The sequence below is a fragment of the Ictalurus furcatus genome, chromosome 21 (assembly GCF_023375685.1).
Source record: "Ictalurus furcatus strain D&B chromosome 21, Billie_1.0, whole genome shotgun sequence".
Classification (NCBI taxonomy): Eukaryota; Metazoa; Chordata; class Actinopteri; order Siluriformes; family Ictaluridae; genus Ictalurus; species Ictalurus furcatus.
The window spans coordinates 3,282,922-3,308,921 of NC_071275.1; the positions used below are offsets into that span (position 1 = coordinate 3,282,922).

At 38.6% G+C, this 26,000-nt stretch overlaps 1 protein-coding gene across 21 annotated transcripts in view; it reads left to right on the forward strand.

Annotated features, from left to right (window-relative positions):
• Window positions 1-23,312, forward strand: part of atp2b2 (ATPase plasma membrane Ca2+ transporting 2) — a 170,693-nt gene extending 147,381 nt beyond the window's left edge. For 9 of the 21 annotated variants that reach the window (XM_053653369.1, XM_053653367.1, XM_053653366.1 and 6 more), the window contains 11 exons: window positions 326-567; window positions 763-997; window positions 3,433-3,612; window positions 5,710-5,797; window positions 6,661-6,767; window positions 7,831-8,022; window positions 9,039-9,252; window positions 9,420-9,631; window positions 10,956-11,063; window positions 11,567-11,749; window positions 20,520-21,304. In XM_053653369.1, coding sequence (XP_053509344.1) covers window positions 326-567; window positions 763-997; window positions 3,433-3,612; window positions 5,710-5,797; window positions 6,661-6,767; window positions 7,831-8,022; window positions 9,039-9,252; window positions 9,420-9,631; window positions 10,956-11,063; window positions 11,567-11,749; window positions 20,520-20,828 — 2,070 coding nt within the window. In that variant the 3' untranslated portion in view covers window positions 20,829-21,304. The other 12 variants (XM_053653382.1, XM_053653383.1, XR_008388899.1 and 9 more) reach the window with 11 other exon arrangements.
• The last annotated feature ends 2,688 nt before the right edge of the window (window positions 23,313-26,000 follow it).

Genomic DNA, 26,000 nt, shown 5'->3' on the forward strand with positions numbered 1-26,000 from the left:
TTTTTCCCTACTTGGGTGTAATTGTCCAAGTGTTTGCATTTTTAAGGGGCGTAGATATGGAATTATTGTACAAGAGTGCTCAAACTCTCGCTTGTGGACTATGTATCGTCAAGTGATTTTTTTACATGATATACATGCAATTACCCTAAGTGAATGATTATTTCATTAGGTCACTTGTATAAACACATGCCCTTGTGTTTTGGCAAGCTTTAACAGTTTGAACAGTGCCAGCATTAAACTTTATGTATGTCTGCTGTGTTCATTATGGGTCTGATATCCAATGCCATTTCTTTTTTTTATTTATTTTTATTTTTATTTATTTCAGCCCCCAGATAAGGAGGGAGGTCTGCCCAAGCAGGTGGGCAACAAAACCGAGTGTGGCCTGTTAGGACTTGTGCTGGATCTGAAGCGAGATTACCAGACCATTCGGAACCAGATCCCTGAAGAGAAGCTGTATAAAGTCTACACGTTCAACTCGGTCAGGAAGTCCATGAGTACCGTCATTAAACTTCCAGATGGAAACTTCAGGATGTACAGCAAAGGAGCGTCTGAGATTATCCTGAAAAAGCAAGTGCCTTCTGGTTTTCACGTTCCTTTTTTTTTTTTTTTTTAAGATTTGAGGTTTTTAACAGAACTTATGATCAGTATGATTCGTTTGCTGTTTTCTGTTTGCTGTTTTAAAATGTATTCTGTTTTCCTTAATGGACAAGACTGCTGAAAGTTATCATTCCTTTTTGAATTGAAATATTTGGAATGCTTTAGGTGCGGTCGTATTCTAAACGAAGCGGGTGAGCCCCGGCTTTTCCGACCTCGAGACAGAGATGAAATGGTGAAGAAAGTGATTGAACCCATGGCTTCCAATGGTCTCAGGACCATCTGTGTGGGTTACCGAGACTTTCCTGGCGATCCTGAGCCAAGCTGGGATGACGAAAACATCATCCTAACTGACCTGACCGCAATCTGTGTGGTTGGAATTGAGGATCCTGTCCGACCAGAGGTGGGTTTTTGGTTTAAAGTAATGGCTGATTGTGTTGCTTTTTCTAAATATTTTTTATTATTTTTATGTAGGTAAGGGTTGGATGTCTAAATTAAAGTTTTACCTTAGCCTGCATACTGAGCATGGTTTGCTGCATGGGTATTTCTGATCCACAGAAGCGTAATGATTTAAATTTTCGGTGATATAGATTACACCACTCACAGGTCATTAACTGTACGAAATAGACGTTTAAAAAAAATGACCATGCAAGTCTTTTGTTCAAATGCAGACATTCTCTGCTCAGCCTCTAATAAGGCCTGAATTTTGAAACACAACCGAACCATATCCTGAAACCATTCCATGAGAGTCTGACATGACCCAACGAGCTTAAACTCCACTTTAAATGCCACTGGAACAGATCTACACGCCTGCCAATACCATTGAATAGTCTGGATTTTTAAAAAATGCTTTTGAACTATTTGGAAATATCTCAATTGAAATATTTCTTAAGCTTAAACTGTATCATGTACACATGTACACATACAGTACCCGTCACTAATATTAGCATCCTTGGTAATTATGAGCAAGGAAGGTGTGTTGGCTCATATTTATACCCCTGTGAAACAGGAAGTCATGGTTGAACAATTTCCTGTTCCTAGTCACCCAGGTGTACAAAAACATTTAAAATATCAATGGGAATATACGTCAAATGTATTTTTCTCATATGAATTCATAGGGGTGCCAATAATTGTTGCACACCTATATTTACCAAAGATTTTTTTTTTGTTTTGATAAACCTGTTTTGTTTGCAATTGTTTGATATCCATGAGAGCAGAGTATTTTTTTTTTTTTAACAAAATATCAAAAGGTTAAACAATAAAGACAGTTTTTCACAGCCTTATTTGCTCATATTTACCAAGGGTGCCAATATTACTGGAGGACACTGCACATATACCCACTCCCTTTACCTGTTAAACTGATGCTGCATGGCCTGGATTTACATACAGGAACATGATAGGATATTATATCTTGTGATGCAGTAACATTTGCCTGTCACATTTTGAGGAGTTACCTGTCACATGCTTTACAAAATTTAGTCTGACTATAATAAACGTTCCACAACACAGTTGTTGGTTCTATACACTAATACAAACAAACTATTAGAATTGTTTGTATATCTAATATATATACATACATACTACTACTAAGGGCTTTTATCAGGCCTAAAAAAGTTTCAACGTAAGCAAATCCGAGGTCAAAAACATTTTGTTGTTAGGAATGACCTACACTGTACAGATATTTGGGAAATGATTTCCAAACCTGGATTGATTGGCGGGGTCTCAAAGTGGCTCAGAGAGCCCTTAATCCTTCTGGTCATGCTATGTTGTGTCCCAGAGATCCAGACAGTGGGACATCTATTTCTTTATCGCAGTGCAGTTGTATCATTTAGTTTAAAGTGCCAAAACTTTTCTTCATCACGGTAGCAACATGATGATTTCTGGTGGAAATGAACCAACGAAAACTATTCTGATGTTTAGGGACCTTACTCATGGCAGGTGTGCATGCATTCGTGTGCGTGTGTGTGTGTGTGTGCGCAATTGGGAGTATGAATAAGAGATGGAGGAAAGGAACAACTGCAAATGTCACCATTTTATCAGTCATTTCCAACACTTTTATTTATTACTATTACTCTAAGATCCATCTCTGTGACGTACAATTGAGAACAAGTTTGACATTTAGCAAAAAAAATAAATAAAAATTAAATAGGTAGTTTTGACTTGAAAATAAAATGTAATAGCATTTTTTCAAATCTAATATATACATATACGTACAAAATCCACATTGCCAATTAGTCATATATTATTTCTTTTGTTATTACTTTTTTATTATTGTATTTTTAATTTATATAACATATAAAATAAGTAATTGTAAGGTCAAATCATTGATTCTATTTGTTATTTGGCTGTTTGTTTGGACTAGTACCATATGACTGCAACAATGGGCTCTATTATGGCAGAGGAAACTGTTGGTGTACCTTTCAAAATAACTATCCACTGGTGGTTTCACCAGCTGATTTATGGAAGGAGATCATTTCTATACAATTAACTAAAGAGTCATAAACAATGATATATTAACTAATATACAAATAAGTCCTGTATAATTGCAGTGGCCATCAGGGTTGCCCCTATGAACTAATAAACCGATACCTGAGAATCTGTAAACAAATCCAGTTAAAGGTCTCATGTTACCTGTCACCTTCCTCTTCCACTGTTCATTATTGATGAAGTTCTTCCTCTTCCATCTGCCCCCAATGAGTGGTCAGACCAAACATGAATAAAATTTGCCTAGCAACAAAGCTGATTCTACTGTACATGTCTAGTTCATATGGAATTGGTTCGTATACCGACTCCAGTTGGTATAATTCTCTTAAACAGTTGCCTACTTTATGCCCGCAGGTGCCAGATGCTATTCGTAAATGTCAGCGTGCTGGCATCACAGTGCGAATGGTGACTGGTGACAACATCAACACTGCCAGAGCCATTGCCATCAAGTGTGGCATCATCCACCCTGGAGAGGACTTCCTGTGCATCGACGGCAAAGAATTTAACAGGAGGATTCGTAATGAAAAGGGAGAGGTACTGCACATTCAGATTCACACATTGTTCTCGATAATAAGATTAACATTGCTACTGTAGATATATTAGAATATTGTAACAATCCTTGCTGTATACCCAGTGCTGAGCCACCTTAAATCCTGCCCCCACCTGCTACCTGCTACATAAACCCCACATATTCAATAAGTAGTAACCCGATGGCCAGACACTCCTTTCAGATGGTGCTGTACAGTGCACTGCACTAGGTGGTCCTTTTTCTTAGCACAGAAAATCCCCCAGCCATTTGTTTTATACGTTGGTCTGCAACACAATAAGGGAAGGATACATGAAGAAAGTGAAGCAGGGGACCCCCACAGAGAGCCACTTTTACGCTCATGAAGACCCATTGGCACTGCTGCCAACACTGGACTGGATCTGGTGCACCCTTGTTAGTGAGCTCAGTCAGAAGGTTGGTGAGGTCTGAATATTATACACAAACCGATGATAATAACTCACCAGGCTCGGGAACTGTTGCACCTCATTTTTGGTCTCGGGTCACGGGCAAGCTACTATCACAGCAGTCTTAGCAGTTGGGGGACACTCTTGAACATTACCCTAGTTGAAGCCCAGATACTGTACCACCACCCTTCCAATCTCACAAATCTCAAGGACTTTAGAAGTGCTGTCAAGGACTCGTCTCAAGGACTTTAGGATTGTTCACTCGTATGACACTAACACCCATTACTATAGATTTTTATCTAAATAGGTTGCAGCATATGCACAGTGCGGGCACAGAATGTGGTCCATTAGTCATGGGAATGTAGCCAGCACCTTAAGAGCCCAAAGTGTGACAAATTGGTGTAGTCAAATGGGTGTAGAGAAAGCCATATTTCAAGTCCTTGATCAACTTCAGCGCTGAGTAAAAATGAGCCATGCCCAGCCAATCCAGGAGCTTGTTAATATAAGGCATTGGTTAGGCTTTATAGAAACAGCATAAATGTTGCGAATATCTATGCAGAAATGGTTCCCCTGTGTATCTTGGGCACAAGCAGAATGTGACTGTTCCAGTCACTTGTAGCACTCTCTATTTCTCTAACCTCTAGCATTATCACCTATTCATATTCAGGCAAGTAATACAGTAGGCTACACACAACCACACTGGAGGGAGCCTCTGTATTCTATTAGGTCAGTCTAGCGGATGGGAGAAAATACATCAGAAAATTCAACCTGCAAATGACTAACCTTTGCTCTTTGGGACAGTAACAGATGGTCTCCAAGTGGGTTTAGAGTGGGATTTGATGCTTTTGAATGCTCTGATCCCAACACATGTCTCTCTGCCCCTGTCAGGGACAATAGGGACTGCCTCTCTTCAGTGTTTGAGGAGATCGAGGTGCTAAATCTGCTGTGTTTTGGTTTCCCGCCATGTGACCATGAAGGGTCCATGCCACTTTATTCACAGTAATTTTAATCTTAAGCCGGGTGGTAATAAAGGGACTTTATCTCACGGTACAGACTGTTTGGTTGGGAAGTTCATTTTTACTAGGTATTGGACCATCCATCCAGCTTTCTTCAATTAATTATGTCCAACACCTCCTGGGGCTTCCTTCTGTATACAATCTCAAAAGGTAAAAATCCTATAGTGGTCTAGGGCACCTCCCAGACCACAAATATGGCTGCCCACCATATTTGAGATTGACCACAGAGGCACTGCTTCAGGATACTACACATGGCCCTTGAGGACTAATATGAAGCCATGCTCCATTCCAACGGTCCTGCAGCTCGGTCACTTGCTGCTTTCTGCTCACCGTCACAAAATGTACCAGGAAGTATGTCCTCACACCACCCTCCTTCTTGTACTTCTGGATGCCATTGCTGTCTTAAGACTTAGTCCCAGTTGAGTTTAGAAGACCAAACCAAACCGGTGAATCTTTACACCCCTAATAATTAGCGAGCAAATAATTACATTGTACTGCCATAGTTCAGTTTTTAGCATCCTCTTATGAGTATTATTCTAATTACACCCACGCTCATACTAACAAGTAGAGGCTGCAACACTATGATGATGACTTTTGGTACTCGGGATTGTGTTTCATTTGTACTTACAGTGATTCAGACTTACTGTGTGCATGTCGTCTGTAGGTTGAACAGGAGCGCATTGATAAGGTTTGGCCCAAGCTGCGAGTGTTAGCCCGGTCCTCTCCAACAGACAAACATACACTTGTTAAAGGTGAGAAAATCTTAACATTATAAACAGATAAAATAATAAATCACCAAAGTTGTTCTATTTTACTCTCTTGTCTTCTTGTAATATTTAAAGCACTTTCGAAAAAAAAAAAAAAAGTGAAATAGTTCTTTGCCCTTCAGGAAAGACTGATTGACTGAACATCCTTTCTTAAATTGACATTTATTTGAAATGTAATTTATTTAAATTTTCCTATAGAATATTCTCTCGCCTTTATTTGTGGCTTAACCATAGACCCCAGGATTTACACTATGTTAACAGTGTAGTTAATACTTGAATTAATTGATGTTTGCTAATTATAAGCCGAATAATGAGCACCTGTGTTAGCTAACCAAGGTCTTAATTAATATGTTTATGATAATTAATTGGCAGAATTCATAAGTAAGGCTGAGTAGCCAACATGCCAACATTGACAACCACTAACCACTGGACAACTGATTATTAAAACTCAATAACGTTTGTCATTTAGTTTATGTGGACTTATTACAGGTGTATTTAGTTCATATTTAGTGTCAATTAGTGAAATGTATTAACATTACTTATGGTGTATTAATGCTGATGTTCATGATTTGTTCATTTTAACTATTGCTGTGTAATGCTTTAATGTAAAGCCTTAACTAAGCTGTTGCACCTAGCATTTTATACACAACTGCAATGCAAAGCACCATTTGATAATGTTACAGTATACAGCTAGAACATGTATATGCTATCTCAGATTAAGGAATTATTTTTCTGATGTAGTAATTTATTAATAAAATTATAAGCGATAAAATGAAGTAGAATATTATTATTATTATTATTATCATTATTATTATTGCTTATCATGATGTAATGATGCTGTCTCTCAGGTATAATAGACAGCACACTGCTGGAGCAGAGGCAGGTCGTGGCTGTAACAGGCGATGGTACCAATGATGGACCTGCTCTGAAAAAAGCGGATGTCGGCTTTGCCATGGTATCTGCCACCTCAGCCATAAACACACTTCAACCATAGCCAACCCAGCTGCTCAGCTTTTTTTTGCCAGGAGAGGAAAATCAGGCTGCTATGTTGTAATTCCATCCTTCGAGGGTTTGCGTTCTTCTGTGCCACCCAAATTCAGGCTGTCCTCATTTCCCAGCTAACGTCACACCGACACACAGCATCACGCCATTTTGTGTCCTCCAGATGAAAAAAAAAAAAAGTACAACAGTGCCCCCTAGTGTGAACTTTGAGCAGTGGCTCGCCTCAAATACTAGCAGGATCAATTGTCCTTTAATGTCAGTTGTGCATTTTATCGCATTTCCTCTGTAAACAATTATAGTATGCTTTTATTTCATCACCCCAAAGTTTGACCAAAGGTTAAGACTATAGATCTGTGTTCCCTCTCAACAAACCAAGACACTATCGCATTTTCCTACTTTCACATCTTCAGAGGTTCTGTTTACGGAGGTGCCATATGGATACAGTATGCATCTTTCACAGTACACCTATTTTGGTTTAACAGTACTCAAATTTAAGTGACCAGAAAACCACATAAAGAAAAATTGCCAGGGGGAATGTGTGAAAGGGCACAGATTCGACAAATAGCTTGAATCATGGTTGAATCGAGTTCTCACAGCAGTCTCTTGGAAGCACCTTGAGGCCAACAAGCATTTGTGGGCTTGTTTCGCAGTTGTTTTCATCTGCTTCCTTATAAGATTGCCGTGTTTACACCTGCCCAACCATCTTCACCATGCAGATAAACACACCATATTTTGATTCAAACAGATTAAATATTGAAGCAGGAAGTGAAAGGAAGGACTTTGTAGCACCCTTGTTAACGAGTACCGTTCAGGTGTCAGAATCGTATGTGGCAGTATAAAACATGTAAAGAGCCTGGGATATCATTTATTCCTGGTTAAGTCATCCAGGATGGAAAAACTCCAGAGGGCATTATGTTCTCCAGACATTTTGGGTCTCAGTTAAAACTTTCACAATGGCTTAAATGTCAAAAAAAAAAAGTTTTCTCAATATAAAAATCTCCCCATTTTATTTGCAGGGAATTGCAGGCACAGATGTGGCCAAGGAGGCCTCGGATATCATCCTGACGGACGACAACTTCAGCAGTATTGTGAAAGCAGTGATGTGGGGACGCAACGTCTATGATAGCATCTCCAAGTTCCTGCAGTTCCAGCTTACTGTTAACGTGGTGGCCGTGATTGTGGCATTTACTGGAGCTTGTATTACACAGGTTATACTGATATACAATACACCATAGGCCAGTATGTGTTACATATCAGTATTCACATATTCAGAAACCCCACTTACAGAAGGGTTTGTGCTGACTTTTTCTGAAATTGCTCATCACCGAACATGCAGAAATACAGTTTGATCACAAACATATAAAACATTTGGCAAGTAAATCGACCAAATGTCTTAAAATACATCTTTATGCACTAGTGACTTCTGTAAAACTGCTGTGGATCAGTAGCAATTCTCCAAAATGTCCTGAGTCTTAACGAATATCGTGTACTTATCATTTTTTAACCTCTGTAGTAACTTCTTAATATAATTTCTTATCTGTAATTCACCAATTAAAGGACATGTTCTTAACAAGTCCTTTAACAGAAACCGTAATATTACTGAGCCAAGGCCAGTGACCCAGTTCCAGCCCTCTATAATAACTTTGCTGAATTTCCTTGAGGAACACTGGCCTAATAAAATCAAGGTAAAGGTTATTTCTACTCTACACTGAGTTGCAGACCATTTTATCAACGTATCTCCTTCAATATAGGTGCAGAATTACTGAATATAGCCCATCTGTTGTTCTGCATAATTTATCACAACAGTAATAAAGAGAAAAAGAAGCTTAAAAAAATAAATAATGCACACTGAATTCACAAAGTGCATGATCGAAATCTCTAAAAGCCATTTTTATCACACCTAGCTGTAATATTTAGGTTCTCTTGATGTCCTGAAAATAGATATTTTGTACGTTAGGCAGATCAGTTGGATCGAATGTGGACCGATATTTTAAAAGATCTCAGAAATTCTCAGTCGTTCTATCTCACGTTCTGTCTCACTTTTCAATGACGGTATTGTTTATTTTTGGATAGGATTTTCCTGTTTTTCGGCATCCTGGTTAAAGAGAATGGTGCATGCAGTAATTTACAATACATTCCAGATTGTCTATAGCATTAATCCAACAGGCAACAGAGTAATTAACACAAGGCCACACTGTATATCTGACCACTTTTTTTCTATCAGGATTCTCCACTGAAAGCTGTTCAGATGTTGTGGGTGAACCTCATCATGGACACTTTTGCATCCCTGGCTCTGGCCACAGAACCTCCGACTGAAGCGCTGCTCATGAGAAAACCATATGGCCGCAACAAGCCCCTCATCTCCAGCACCATGACCAAGAACATCCTGGGCCATGGCGTTTACCAGCTTATTATCATTTTTGGTCTGCTGTTTGTTGGTATGTCTTTTTCATATACTCTTGTGATTATTCTTGAAGGGCAATGCCTCCTGAAATTTCGAGAAGATTACATGTGTTCAAGCATTACTCAGTACTTCTGAAAATACAGAACTTTTACTGCACACAAAGAAAAACATATTTCTGATTGCATAACCACATTTGTGTAGGCGAGAAGATCTTTGACATCGACAGTGGCAGGAACGCACCTCTGCACTCGCCTCCATCTGAACATTACACCATCATCTTCAACACCTTTGTTATGATGCAGCTCTTCAACGAGATCAACGCCCGCAAGATTCACGGCGAGAGGAATGTGTTTGATGGCATTTTAAAAAACCCTATCTTCTGCTCTATTGTTCTGGGCACTTTTGCAATTCAGGTAGTAACTAACACAAATACGGTTTGTGTTCATGTCGTTTACATTTTAATAATATGAAGTGGTTCTCTTTTAATGGTCAGGTATTGAATAACTACATAACTGACTCCTATTATGTAGGGTGATGTGTGTCAAATTAGTTCAACTAAATTAATTAAAAATGACTTTGTTGTATTTCCATAAACAAACCTGATTCAATGACCATTATGTAGGAGCTCAGTTTTTTATGCCACAAAATTGGCTTGAAAGTATACTCTATGCCCAAAAGTTGGTGGACACCTGACCATCACACCCATATTTTGGCCTTCCTCAAACTTTTGCCACATAGGATCTCCCGATAAGCAATATCATTACAATTTCCCTTCACTTGAATCTAGACCAAATATGTTCCAGCATTTCAATTCTCCTGTGTACAAAGTGAGGACCATGAAGACATGGTTTGCCAAGACTGAAGTGGAAGAACTCGAGTGTCCTGCACAGAGCCGTGACCTCAACCCCACTGAACACATTTGGAATGAATTGGAACACCGACTGAGCCCCAGTCCTTCACTCAGCATCAGTGCCTGACTTCACTAATGCTCTTGTGGCTGATTGGGCAAACCCCCACACCCACTCTCCAAAATCTAGTGGCAAGCCTTCCCAAAAAGTGTGTAGGTTATTATAACAGCAAAGTGGGACTAAATCGGGAATGGCGTGCTCAAAAAGTACATACGAACAGGTTTTCGCAAACTTTAAATCATATGGTGTATCTTGGATCAATATATCCAGCTCAGTATTGTTACTGATAAACACTCAGTGTTTAGATGGGCCTAGGCAAATTTTAGACCTCTCTTGGTCGTTTAAAAAACATAGTAAATGATTTATTATTCCATATAGAATAAGCTTAAGGAACCGCAGCAACTTTGGATCATGCTATAAGGTATGTTTCCACGGCAGGAACGTCAGGAACTCAGGGATTTTCCTGGAATCTTAGGGCATTTCCCTTGGAGGAACAAGGGCTGAATTTAGTTTCTGGACTGTAGTTCCAGTTACCTTTTAGTTCCTGTTACAGAGGGGGTACTTTTCCGTGGACGAGGTACCAATGATGGAGACTTGTAAGCATTCATTTTCACAAAGTTTCACAAAGTCTCCGAACCTTGTGCCTATATTAAGAAATATGGGTATGAATACATAGGCTAATGCGGCCAAACACTAATCTAGGGGTTTTGATACCAGAGCTGGAGCAGGAAGGAAACCAGGAAGTGAACATGGAGATAATCAGTAGACAAAAAAGCAGGCTTGTGTGACACAACTTTTATACAACTGAGTGGACTCTTCTGTGTTTCAGATTATTATTGTGCAGTTCGGAGGGAAACCCTTCAGTTGCTCTCCTCTTGACGTGGAAAAGTGGATGTGGTGTGTGTTCTTCGGGCTTGGAGAGCTGGTCTGGGGACAGGTATCTTGCTGTTTAACTTAGAGACGGCATTGTGCGAAAGTCTTTGTTCATAACCAAGACCTGAAATTGACTCACTTATTACTTTTCTGTGTGCTATCTATTTTCTTTCTTTATATATATATATATATACACACACAAAGTCAAATAATGTCAAATAACATTACAAAAGGGAAAAGAATACCTTAGGAGTATTTAAAGATGTAATGTTTGAAAAAGATTAAAGATTAGAATATAGATAAGATATACAAACTGTACAGTAGAAGGAAAAAAAAATCATGTTTTTCATGAAATACTTACCTTTTTACTGAAGTATATAATCTTTTATTGACCTAATTAATGAAGACTGGTGGACAAATTATTTCACAAAAAAAACCCAAAAAAAAAACAACATACTTTTCCACAAATAATGAATTGAAAAACCTGACTCACAAGTTGAAATTTCTGATCAGGCTGTAGTTGCTAATCAATATGATACCGACCTGTGATCCCTTGGTGTGATTCAGGTTATATCGACCATCCCGAACAGTAAGCTGAGGTTCCTGAAAGGAGCTGGTCAGCTCACTCAGAAGGATGACACACCAGAGGAGGAAATGAATGAGGATCAGGAGGAAATTGATCATGCTGAAAGGGAGTTACGACGAGGACAAATCCTCTGGTTCCGCGGCCTGAGCAGAATCCAGACTCAGGTGCGAGGCACAGACACACAGCAATACTATTAAAGATACTTAGTAGGCTTCTATACTTGATATTATGACTTGAGCATTCGTATACTAGGTGAAGCTTTAATTTAGTTCTATTTCGTATTCAAGTCTTCCTTTTGAGGAAGCTGGATGCAGCAAAAAACAGAAAACAGCTTAACCGGACTCGATAAGAAGGTACAAAATGTGGGTGCTGTATTTAGTGAGTCTCATTTAAAAAGAGAAAAGGCAGGGCTGTTAATTTTGCCGTCACCACAAGAGTTTGATTGCAGGCGGTAGAACTGAAAAGGAATTATTATTATGTAGACTTCTACAATATAGATAATTTTTTTTCCCCCTCCTCGTGATTTACCATTTTAACAAATCACGATCAACTATTTTGTTATCCTGAACTAATGAAACTGGCTTTTTTTTTTTTTCCTCAGTAAAGTGCAGTAAAATCCCTCTAATCTGTGTTTCATATTTCATTTTACTTTAACTTTGTAGACAGCGAGGGAAAATGCCTGCCGTGAGCATGTGAAACGAGGGCTTCCACGCGTTGTCACTTAATATCAGAGAGTTCAAAACATCTGTGCAAATCATTAATGCATTTTATTGAGGAGAAAAACTGCTCTTTTGCCGTATTTTGGAGTGATCATTTGTACTAGCATACAGTGTGAAATTGTGGCGCTAAAGACGTACAGCGTGGAAGGTCTGAAAATGTAATATAATTGGAGTAAAAGTTATCGGATATTGTGGCAGTTTAATATTGTATGCACAGATGATTCAATTGTTATATTGCAACCAGACTAGTTTTATAAATAGATATGGATCCTGGTATAGAGATAGGAGAGGACAAATGGGTAGCGCCATTGAAGTCAGTTGTATCTTAGTAGCTTATTTGCTAGCTTAGTTAGTAATCTTTTTTTTCTTTAGTGTGTTAAGATGCATGGAACTCTAGTTCAGATGCTTCAAAGGGGGAAAAAAAACATTTCTAGTTTATATACACACGTGCAGTTTTCGTAATGATCATGATCAATAACACTCTAGTCAAAATGTATAAAAACAGATAAGATTAAGTACAACCCCCCCCCCCCCCAAAAAAAAAAAAAACCACACCACAACACTTCAGTCCGGTTATAGGGATGACTAACTGAGTGATCTACATGGAATGAGAACAGGCAAGAACATATTTATATTATATTTTATAATATTCATATTTAATATTTTAAAGCATAGTGGACAGGATATAGAGAGCTAAAACATTTCTCAATAACTGTAGTGTTGTAACAGGGATCTTTTAAAGAACTGTGTGTGCGTTTGTGTGTGTGTGAGAGAGAGAGAGAGAGAGAAAGACATAGACGTAGTGTTTACATATATTATGGTTTACGGTATGTTTCTCTAAATGCTTTTAATCGAACATTTCATTTTGGGTAAATTTGAGGAGGGTTTCTGATTCCCTTAGACGTGTTTTTGCTGGATATTGCAACCCTGTTTTTCACACATGTCACACATTGTTGGAAGTATAAGAATAACTGCTTAGCAGCTATTTAAGCATACAAAGAATTAAAAGTCACTAAAAGAAAGAAAGTCCCTTTGTTCAAAATTGTATATGAAATGACTGAAAAGAATGGAATATTTGTGAACTTCTGCATGATATGGCCTTTGCATTTGGTTCTGCTTTGACTAATTCCTCATGTTAGCAGCGCTTCCTTCAGATGGCAGGTACTGAACACCTTTGGACGCACTTTTTTTGAGGGGCATCATTACACTGTTCACTTAAAGTGCAGTTTAAAGCAAAGGACTTCAGCTCTGTTTAAAGCGTTTCAATTTCTATTTTGGAAACAGCTTTTTGAAATCTGTAACGATGTTGTGTAAAAGCTGACTTTGTGTGAAACGTTGTGCCTTTCAAACCTAATGCTCTAAACCAATACTGAAATGTAGATTATTTGATGAATGTACTGTCTGTACCCTTGTTGCAGATCGAGGTTGTGAACACATTCAAGAGTGGGACTTCCTTTCAGGGGCCACTGAGGCGCCAGTCCTCCACCACCAGCCAGAATCAGGATGTAACCAATGTTTCTAGTCCTAGTCACATGTCCTTGTCCAATGCCCTTTCCTCTCCTACCAGCACTGCTGCTGTTCCTGCTGGCCGTGAGTGACTACTTTCTGTGTGCGCTTGTCTCAGATGCCCTCTGGGAAATTTGAAATTTAATAAAAAGCAAGAGATATAGAATAGACCAAGTACAGTACATTTAAACAGCGAGGAGACCAAAATGCCATCCATCCATTTTCTGTACCGCTTATCCTTACTGGGTCGTGGGGAACCTTGAACCTATCCCAGGGGGCATGGGGCACAAGGCAGGGGACACGCTGGTTGGGGTGCCAATCCATCACAGGGCACATTCACACACCCATTCATACACTATAGACACTTTTCTGGAAATGCCAATCACCCTACAATGCATGCCTTTGGACCGTGGGAGGAAACCAGAGTACCCGGAGGAAACCCCCGAAGCACGGGGAGAACATGCAAACTCTGCACACACAGGGCCGTGGCGGGATTCGAACCCTCAACCCTGGAGGTATATATACACACACTAGAGTCCAAAAGTCCACTGATATTACATTTCACTCCAATAACCTATTTAGAAATGATCATTTGCTTCACTTTTCAAAATTGTTGAAACACAAATACCATCAGTGAGTACTATTCTATGCTAATACATACTGTGCTAATCGTCATCGTATCTTAACACTTAACACTTGATATCCAGTATATGTTACGCGTTATGTATTATCGTCCCTTATAATAACATTATATGTGACTTATATTAATAAAGAATTACGAAAGATTCTATTCGTAAGGCATAATCCATGGCTCGGTGTGCATAACACGATTTTAATGCACGACGTGGAGGCAGAGAACCACCTGACATGAAGCGGAGTGCGGTTGCCTTTGCAGAATGCATTAAACTTGTGTAATGCACACCTAGCCATGGATTATCCCACGTATACCACGGTTAGCTGTCAGCACTGACATTAATAATGAAGCTGTGAGTTGGACTACTTCAAAAATAACGGAATTCTCCCCATTCAATAGCTGTCTCACTCTGTATGCAACTGTAACTGCATGTTACTATGGTTACGATTGATTATAGGCAGCGCATTAATTTAGAACGGTGATTAAACTGACTAGAACTAAAGGTGCATTCACTGGTTTGAAAGCACATCTTCCAGCCAATCAGAATCGAGTGTTCTGACAGATCATGGTATACATTTTTATAACTGATGAATAGCAAACAGTTATTTGTGGTAGACGCACACTCTTGGATCAATGCATTTAATGAATTACACGTGTTCTGGCAGTGGGAAAGGGAAAACAGCCCTTTAATATCCTGTTACATTTCTGCACTAGATACTAGATTAACAGTATCCATGCGATGAATATCCGCATTTAATATCCTCAAAATTTAATCCTCTACTTCATGCTGTTGCCACCTGGCAACATACCTTTTACCTTGATTTTTTTTTTTTTTACAAGGTAAAAAAACAATTACTTGGACAAAGACGCACAACATTTACATCACCCTCAGTCTTTCTCTTTTGCCCATTGAGCATCATTCTGAGCTACCCTCATAAGAACTCTATAGCAATTCGTTAATAATCGGCATGTTTATGCCCCCGCCACTAGGTTGTACAGGCATTATGTTTATGTTTTCGGGTTTTCCGTGGATCCTTCCAAGATTCTCGTTAGCGCAACATCTTAAGAGCGAACGGCTGAACGTATATGGCGTTATCTTTGTAACCAGCAGATTTTGGAATTGATCCAAAAACGGTCAGGGTCGCAGCGTGGTCAAAGGGTCTGAAACGGTTTTTCTTTAATACCTGCCTTCCTGTTTGGAGTACATTTTAAGGGAATTTGAGGCATCCAAATGAATTACATGAAGGACTACACTCGTTGGCGGTGGAGGAATCCCTGTCCACAATGTTGTGTGTCGCACTCTGCTTCATTTAAATGAGGTCTGTTATTTTTAGAAAGAAGAAATGTATTATTTAACTTTTCTTTTATGTATTCTTCCACTTTTGTTTTAGGCAGCATTCATAATAATAGTTTGCATGTCTTTTGTCCAAGTATGGCAACGTACTCCAAAATACAACCCCAAATGTTTTTTTTTTTTTTAACTCATTTGAATTGATGAAACATTTTTTTTCCCCTTCATTCGTGCAGTAGAGGGTTAAAGGTTAATATTAAAAACAGATTTTCAGTAATAAGTCATTTCTACTATAAATAGTGCATTTACTCATGTCATCAGAGGGCATCTTTGACCATCTGCTTCTTTCTGCTATTTTCTGAAGTCCTTTTCTAGCTTTCTTGTAACTGTATCTGAATTAATCACTTTACCCACCCCTTCCTCAGAGGACTTCTTGTCTCAATGTCCAATATGTGTTTGTCTCCCTCAGAGTGCTAATCGCCTTGGAGTGAGGGTGCAGCCTACGGCGTGAATTTCAGGTTGTGAGTCCCCCCACCCGCTGTCCGTTGCTAAATCGATGTGAACTAATAACCTCCCGCAAAAAAAAACAAACTCACCAGGCTGCGTAAACATTCAAGTATAAGCCAACAATATCCTCAGCTAGATTTGTTTACAACAGTGTTTTGTGATTAAGTTGTGAATATTTTATTATGCTTATTATTATTATTATTATTATTATTGTGACTATTTTTTTTCTGCACAGCTTTGAAGACGTGAAGAATGTGTTGGGTATTCATCATAGTCTTGTCTTGTCTAGTCTGTGTGTAAATCTGAGCCTGACGAGGCCCATTCTGTCTCGTGGCTTCACGCTGTCAAGTCTTGCTGAACTTTAGGCCGGTTTTCCCATCGCTGTGATTCGTTTTCTCATTTTTTTTTTTTTTCTGTGTGTTGGCTTTATTGCCCCTTGCTAGTTTTTTTCCCCCCCTTATTATCTGAAAAAACGTAAGGAGAATCAAATGAGGGTCAAATTGGATAGTTTGCTAGCAGCAATATTTTTTCTTTAGCACCGAGTGAAAGGTTAATGGAAGAACATGCACTACATTTTATTATAATTTAGTAAGGTTAAGTCCAGTCCAGTGCTTCTTTTGGAGATTCAGTTCCTTATGTTTGAGCCCATCAGGGCAGTTTACTTCCAGAGCGATTGGAGTTTCTGCGTTTCCTAGCCAAGTACTACTAGCAAAGTCATGTCTCTGTGATCTTAGGCTTTAAATTAGGGCATTAGGGCATTTGGCAAACACACTTTTCCAGAGTGATTTTGCTCAACTGCTTTGAAGGGATTTTTTTTTTTAACTTGACCTTACTGCATTGGAACTCGGAGTAGAGGAACAGGCAGAAGGCATGGGCCAAATGCAAGAGCTGTTAGTAGCAATGCAACAGCACAGTGAAAAGCACAGCTTGTTGAAGGTGACTCACATGTAGAGACAGACTCTGATATACTTTCAGTTCCTACAGCTCATTCTCTAAGCTTGCCTTGAAGGAGTGTCCTGTCCTTCTGAGAGGCCACCAAAACAGCATTTTGACGGATAGGGCCCAGAACACGGCACGTCAACGGTTAATGTCCTGAAAGCCAGCATGAAGGCCTTTGGCAAAAGTAGTTCTTGATCCTCCTTTCAACAGAATGCAACTGATCAAATGCATGACTCATAATATGATGTATATAAGCCCAAGGCAAGAACCTAGACCATTCTACAGTGTAGCAGTTTCATAAAGGAGCTCCCATGTGCATTCAGGAGTGCAGAGATCTCTACAAACTGGTTTAAGAGCATAAATAATGGCTGCTGTGGAAACCATAGGGCTAAAATCAATGCCACCAGTAGAAGGACCAGGTAGCCTCGCTAGTGGTGCAAGCAGATGAAGCATTGCAGGCGAATACAAATGACTTTGCTAATAATACACAACTAGGAAATAAACGCATTGTAGAAGAACTCTCATGGTCCTCTACTTAGTTGTAGAACAACAGTGAAATACACAGACTATAGTTTTCCTTTTGGGATGGTATTATTTAAAAATCAGTGTGATTTCTGTAATAGAAGAATAGACAGCATGTCCTCTGTGGTAATTCTTTCACATCTAGAAAGCTATGAATAAGCATGAAATTAACAACTTAACCCAGATATCTACACCACACATGGTCACATGATTTAGTTTTTATAACCATGTCTTTATAGCGTACTTAAGTATGGTATAGAAAAGTGAGGATTTACAGCAGACATCACACAGACAGTCCCACTTTAGGACGGTATGGAAGCACAGCAATATGACCTGGACAAACTAAGGGCCGTGTTCAGACTTGTGTTGCACAGTTATGCAAGAGCCAGAAACAGAGGCATGTCCTTATAGTGTACAGCATCACCTCATAGTATATAGGAATATCACCTCAAGTGTGGAGCCATATTAAGTACCGGACCACTGTAATATGTGTTTCGGACTGTAAATACACTCAAACAAGGCTTTAATTCATGTCTAAATAACATGCAAGAGTTTTATCAAAGAGAAGTCATGCAAAGATTGTATTACAGACAAGACGTGGATAGATGAATAATATATGTAATATGTAAATATGTAACTATATTCTCTAGTGTTTATTGATTTTGTTTATCAAAAGATTTGTAAAACATTATATTGGGGATTTGTACACATATTTGAATACACAGTCAACCATATGAGGCACAAGTATTGGAATACTGAAACCACTATTCCAGTATTTGTTATGCTGTACCTCCACATTAATTCAGCACAAATAATATGACAATGAAAAGGCATTTATTTCAAAGAGCAGCACTACGGTGGTATTCAAGTTAGACATGTACACCGATCAGCCATAACATTAAAACCACAGACAGATGACGTGAATAACATTGATTATCTCATTACAGTGGCACCTGTCAAAGGGGTGGGATATATTAGGCAGCAAGTGAACAGTCAGTTCTCAATGTTCATGTGTTGGAAGAGGGACAAGCATGAGGATCTGAGGGCCAAATTCTTATAGCTAGATGACTGGGTCGATGTATCTTCAAAACGGCAGGTCTTCTGGGGTGTTCCTGGTACAGCAGTGGTTAGTACCTACCAAAAGTGTTCCAAGGAAGGACAACCGGTGAACTTTGTGGCAGGGTCATGGGATGTGCTGGACAAACGATTCCAAACTATAGAGGCCCCACCTCGCAACTTACAGAACGTCTCAGTGCCAGATACCACAGCACACCTTCAGAGGTCTTGTGGAGCCCATGTGGCGACGTGTCAAAGCTGTTTTAGTGGCACAAGGGGGACCTACACAATATTATGCAAGTGGTTTTAATGATATGGCTGATCGGTGTATATCTGAACTAAAAAGGTGTGTTGAAAGTGGGCAGTTGTGAGCCGGAGCAGGCAGTCAGGCAGGACGTTTGAGGGATAAAAGAGAGATAATACATTACCAATAATGTTTAGAACAACTCCAACTAGAATAGACACAAATCAGGTACACTCTCTCTGCCCTGTCAATCACAGTGACACTAGCCAATCATGGGTGTCTGTGAGCTCAGTCCCAGGTTGGTAGGAAGGGAGGGGGGAAAAAAAAAAGATTAACATTCATTGACATTAGTAGAAACATGCCTTTCCACTGTGACCACATAAAGTTCGTTAATCAGAACTGCTCAAGTATTGAGCTGAAATTCAATAAAGACTTTTGCTGCACATTTAATATTTTAGTTATTATGTCAGTACATTACGAGGAAAGCATAATTGCAGTGGAAAAATGATACTTGATTAATATCAGGCCTTTCCCCCCGTCTGTTCATTAAATTTAGCGAATATTCAAATTAGACAGATAGTACATCCCTAATCTATACTATCAAGATCTTATTATGTTAGGTCATTGAGTATACTGTGATATTGTACATTTCTGCATAGCTGCAGTCTTGTCCAGAAATAAGACAGTTTGTCTTAGCAAACATGACCAAGAATTTTGTGGCCTATACTTGAGTGTTTACACAAAAACGCATGGCGTTGTCAAGAGAACAGACTGCAGTCTGTTCCTGTCTTTTCTTACTCCGTGTACATTGTGCGTGTGTGTGTGTGTGTGTGTGTGTGTGTGTGCCTGTGTTTGTTCGAAATGTCTTCACATAGTGTTGTCCTGAGCTGCATGTTTTCATTGTGTTGTTGTACTGCTTGATGTATTGCCATCGTGTTGTGACTCTATGCTTCATGAAGCATAGAACTCACTGGCTCATTTTCTCATCTCACCCGTCTCTCCGTATCGTATCCTGAGCTTGTGTTGACTCGTTTGATGTGTTTCTTCTAAACTCATCCTGGGTCTGAAATCTTATCTTTTTCTCTTACCATGTTTTACTATTTAAAAAAAAAAAAAAAAAACCTGCATGTGTTTTTCTTTTCCTTTGAAAATTAACAGAAATTGTCTCTAGGTATACAACAAACCGGATCTCACTGTATACCGGTATTCTGTGCTGTGCAAAGAAAGGAACCCCTGCTTATTCATTTCTCTGGCTTTTTTTTTTTTTTTCCATTTTATTTCCTTACAGTTCTTTTTACCCTTTCATTTGAGCTAACGTTTGAATAGATTTTTCAAACGTGGTGCAGCGATGTCTCAGTGCACGGTAGAGTAGTGAATTTGGGAATGCCTTTCCGAGTTTTTGAAGCTGTGGATTATGGCGGTTCCTGTGGTATTCTCTCGTTTTTCTTATCTTCCCCATATATCATTTCCCACTATGAAAAGGGACTCATTCATTTCGATCTCTGTCCTTTCACAGATCCGCGTGGTGAATGCGTTCCGTAGCTCGCTCTACGAAGGCCTGGAAAAACCCGAATCTCGAACCTCCATCCACAACTTCATGACCCATCCTGAGTTTAGAATAGAGGACTCGACACCCCACATCCCCCTCATAGACGACACTGACATAGATGACGAGGCGGCCAGGAAGAATTCAAGCCAGCCATCATCTCCCAACAAGAACAACAATGCCATCGACAGCGGCATAAACCTCACCACCGACACAAGTAAATCTGCTGCCTCATCCAGTCCCGGGAGCCCCCTTCATAGTCTGGAGACTTCGCTCTAGCCCTGATCGCCCGGGAAAATCCGATATAATCCTCACACAGGACGATACACGATATAGAGCCAACACGCACAAATGTGCGGTTGACTGAACGTGTGGTCCGAAAGCGTGTTATGTTTTTTTGTTCCTTCTTCTCCGCCGATGCTTTTAGGAGATCGAGATTTTAATTGGAACGTTTTCTGGATCGACTTGAAAAACAGAAACGGACCACTCCCTTTTCCTGAGAACGCGATGGACCACAGTGAGAATTATTTAAATTGAATTCAGCTACTCTAACTGCTTCTCCTGCATGAATGTACATTACCTGAGTTTTTATTTTGAAAACGATTTGATTTAAAATTCTTGGATTTGATTTGGTGGGAAGTGCCGTGGGCTGCAACTTTTAAGACTCTGATTCACTGATCTCTGAGTATCGTGTGTGGCATGTACCTAACTGTATAGATTTATTTGGTTAATGAATAAATTGTGTATCGAGGTTGCAGGGCTCGACTTGCACAAGTAGATTTTGCACCTGTTGGAAAAAGAAGAACCTATGGAAAATAGCATTTCGTAAAAATACTATATATAATATACATAAATATATAAATATATATACAGAGTTTATCTTTGTTGGCATGTTGCCTTGTTTCTGCTTCAATGACTCTAACTACTTTAACTTATTTATGTCCTAAAGAGAATGTAATTTGTTTACAAAAAAACCATAGATGCGTCCTTTTTTGAATTTTTTTTTTTTTTTTTTTTTGAACAATAGGGTTTAAACCATATGGCAGACATAGTTGGAAAAGCTCAAGCTGTCAAATACACTCCTCTAGGTGTTTTATTACGAGCCGTGTGCTGGACTTGCCTGCTATTTTGTCATATAATGTAGATATTTTTAGAAGATTATAAAAGAAACCAAAATATAGTGGGATTATATAATTAACGTGGCATCTTAGTATTGTACGATTGTCGGGATGAACAGTTCCCTCCTTCTTAATCCCGCCCCCAACTTGGATTTTAAGATGAAGGTTTAATTTCTATACACGCTCGTTTGAATTTTTTTACATTCACTGCTTGGGAATGAAACCTTTTGGTCCGTCTTGAATATAAGCCTCCATTTCAGGTTGGATTTAACGATATAGTTTAGAAACACTGCTTATTTAATACAGAAAAAAAAACAACAAAAAGATGTTTTCACTTGTGTGCGACCATCACAGGCTGCAGATTGTTTTGGATTTCATGTTCTAAAGGATGTAAATTAAGTTATTATTTGGCTCTATGGAAATCAAAGTTGTGTTGAAAATCTTGTGATATATTGTGTTGATTCTTTTTTTTTTTTTTCTTTTTTCTTTTTTTTTTTTTTTTCCTCCATTTCTAGATTTCCTTTCTTTGAAAGACAGAACCCGGCTGCAGAGCTGTTGACATTTTGAACTACCGGAAAAATGAAACGAAACTAAGAGGAACAAAAAAAAAACAAAAAACAAACAAAAAAAAAAAACAAAAAAAAAACAAAAACGGAATGTGGCTTTTGAATTTTTTCTAAGAAGAAAAGATAATACATATATGATGATCATTTTTCTGCACTATCCAGATATGAATGAATTTCTGTGGTGTAAATTTAGATGTGCTTCTGTGTGTTAAAAATCAAAGCTTGTCTTCCTGCAGTCAGTAAAAAATATACTCTAGCATCTCAACAGTATTCAGTAGTTGTTAATAATTATTTATTGTGCTATAGAGAGGACAACACGAAATGAAGGCACATTTACAGGGGAAACTGATGTAACTAAGATCCCTAAAATTCCCTTATATTATTATCTCCTAAATTGGAACTATGGGGAAGCATGATCTTATGCTTAATATGCAAGCTAATCTCACTTTCCTCTGGTCCTGACCTGATTTTATTTTTATTTTTTATTTTTTTTTAAATGTTCTATCAGTTTGTTTCCTCATCATGAGATGGTGCATAAGCTTTAATCGTTAGCTCAGGCATGCGTATCAGAATCCTGTAACTCCCTGTTATTCGGTAGTTTATTTCAGAGCAACTTCTGCCAAAACTGTCAGCCTTTCTATGGTACAGTTTCATTTCTAATGGTGAATGTGAATGAATATGGTAAGTACTTTGTATACAGAGAGAACTGGACTCCATTTTTAGAATTACAACAATTCCATTGCCCTGCAAATAAAACAACAACAACAACAACAACAACCCGACAACAATACAGTTCAATAATCACACCCCGTCCCATTAACTGTTTTTAAGCATTCTAATAATTCTGAATAATATTTCTTGCAATACATCAGCTTCTATGTACTGTACTTAGCAAGCATGCATTTTGTGGAACAAAGAAGATAACATGCCACTGATACTTTTGGCATTCTAGAAAATTTATGGGTAAATGATAAGTGTTCATTCATCTTGTTTTATGATTTTTTTTTTCTTCTTTTTTTTTTTTTTAAAAATCTATACAATAATTGTAAATAAAGAATTCAATGTCCGTGTTCATTTAATACTATGCAAAACGTCATGCTTTCTGATTGTCACCCACCTCCCCGTAGAGAGTGTCGCTGGAATGTTTGTGGTCTCAAAAAAAAAAAAAAAAAAAAAAAAAAAAAAGGTCCTTAAATGATGTGATGTAAATGGATTTTCTAGCCTGAAAAAAAGTGAAGAACTGTGACTCTTGCCGCTTGACTGTCCACACCACAACTCCAGACAGCAGCGTGAGTGGAAAATTCAAAACAAATACACAAAAAAAGAGGAAAAAAAACAGCACTTAATAAATTCCCAGAGCAGCATGAACCAGAACGGTGTCTAATCCACAGTTTTGGAGTCTTGTGTGATGCTTTCCTAAGTGTGTGTGTGTGAGAGAGAGAGTGTGTTACAGTTTGTTTTCAACACAGAAATCAAAATGAATGCAATCCAAGACTAACCTATTGCCCAACAGCTATGCGGAGCTATCTAGTGTCCCTATAGGAGCGTGGTGGTGCTTAAGGACCAAAATATGTCAGAGTGGCCCATGGAAACTACATTTGCACGTTCTTGATGCTCATGTAACGCCAGTGGGCATCTGAATGTGCTTGGAAGAGCACCAGCTGCTCTGTTCTGTATACAGGAGCAAACAAACTTGTGATAATAGCGAGTTTAAAAGTTGGGAACTGCAGACCGGTGGCAAAGCAATAACCCTGCATGATTCAATTTTTTTTGAATTTTTTTGTGTATTGCATGATTCAATTAAATAATTAACATGGGTTGTATCTCAATCGGCTTCCCAGGTCGTGAATCAGTATATCGTGTACACGAGTTTGGGTACCCTGGCTCACTACACATTGGGACACTCGTGGCTCAATTTCTGGAGACATGACTACGTACTCGCGTTGTTAAACGTCACCACTGGCATTTATCAACAACAGGCAGGACTGATATCTTTCTGACATGATGTCATATCAATTTGTTAGCTTAATCGCACACATTTCTGTCATGGTATTCAAGCAGGATCGTACACTTGCTAGTGGGTTTTTTTTTGAAATCATTAAACACTTAAAAGTTGTTCGACTCGAACAAAGCACATGTAGAACGTCAAATAAAATTATAAATCGCTAAAGTACGTAATCATTTGAGAGAGCTACAACAACGATAACGAGCAGCTTATATTTGTAGATGAAGGTGGCTTTTTTTATTTATTTATTTATTTTTTTTGTGCTGAGAGGCTTCAGAAAATATGACGTCATTTCCAGTAAGGGAACATAGTGATTATGGATGTTCCCTGGTTTTTGCGGTGCATTGTGGGATGTTTTAGGAAGCAAACGTTCCAGTACACCGGAAGGATTTCGCAATTGAGACAGACTGTAAAACAGCCGACTCCCTGATCTACTGAACTAGGGAGCTGATTGAGACGCACCCATCCTAACGTGCTCTGTGGCATGTAGCAAAATGCTGCGCAGGCCCAAGCTAATCTCCATGAATCAAGATGGCAAGAGGAAAAGTGCTAAGTTCTAAGAAAAAACTTTGAAAGAGGGTTAATTAGTGAGGCGTAAAGTCACTGCTGGGATAGTCGTGTTTCGATTTGAACAACAACTAAAGTGAAATCATTTGGAGCTATGGGAAAGATTCTTAACTGTGATGCTTCTGCATTAGATATGTATCTAATGAAAAAAAAATAATATCAATAACCAAAAGGAACATCCTTTGTGAGCAGACTGTCAGCTACATCTGTATTTTTTTTAAATTTTTTTTATAGCTACCTTTTTTGTTTGTTATCTCAGATTACACTCTTTAGTTAGTCGTTTTTATCCTAGCTCGTTTAATTTAAAGACATTTAGAAGCTTTAGTTGTAGACCATTAGGAAGACTCAAGGTTGCAATATATTAACCAAAATCATATCAGTGTTATAAATGGTTCATATTACGCTGACGTGGTGGTCATAGATTTGGTTATATTCCCTGAATCATTTATAACCTCAAAGATGGTAAATACATCATGTTTAGAACAGTGTTTAATAACACTATTCACATGCGCATTAGATGTTATTTTTAACATCACATGTTTCTACACTTAGTCATGGTTGACTGGCTTGCTGCTTACACATAAAGGTACAAGGGAGTCAAAGGAAATTGTAATTATTCAAAAATGTACTGCTGCAGTCTTTGAGATATACATAGCACCTTGGGTTAGAATTTAGTTTCGTCTGATCCACCTGATTATTTGAATTTTGTTGTTATTCAACCTATAAGATCAAATGAGTCATGAAATGACAATGTTCAGTGTACCTACTGGTTCATCATGGGTATTCAACCGAGACGAAATAAATCCAGCTTCTAAATAATTGTCTAGTAAACATCGCCTTCCTGCACGGCATAGCCTTTATCTCTGATCTATTGACTCAAAAAAAAAAAAAAAGGAGACTATAAGGAGACACCATCAATGAATATCATCACTGGAGCAGAAAGCATTAGTCACAGACGTAGAATGAAATGGTTTAAAAAATGATGGTGTCAATCCACTATTAGTATACAAATAGACGGATAGGCTTAACTTTTGTAGTGCGTGTGTAAGGTAGATCGAAACACGTCTTCCATATCAGGGATGGAGCAGGGTCGGAGAACATTTTCAAGGTCGAGGGCTTTTTGTTCATCACCAAACCAAATCTAAACCTAAACAACAGTCCAAAAGTGTAAGTGCGAGCTACTATTTGTTGGGGG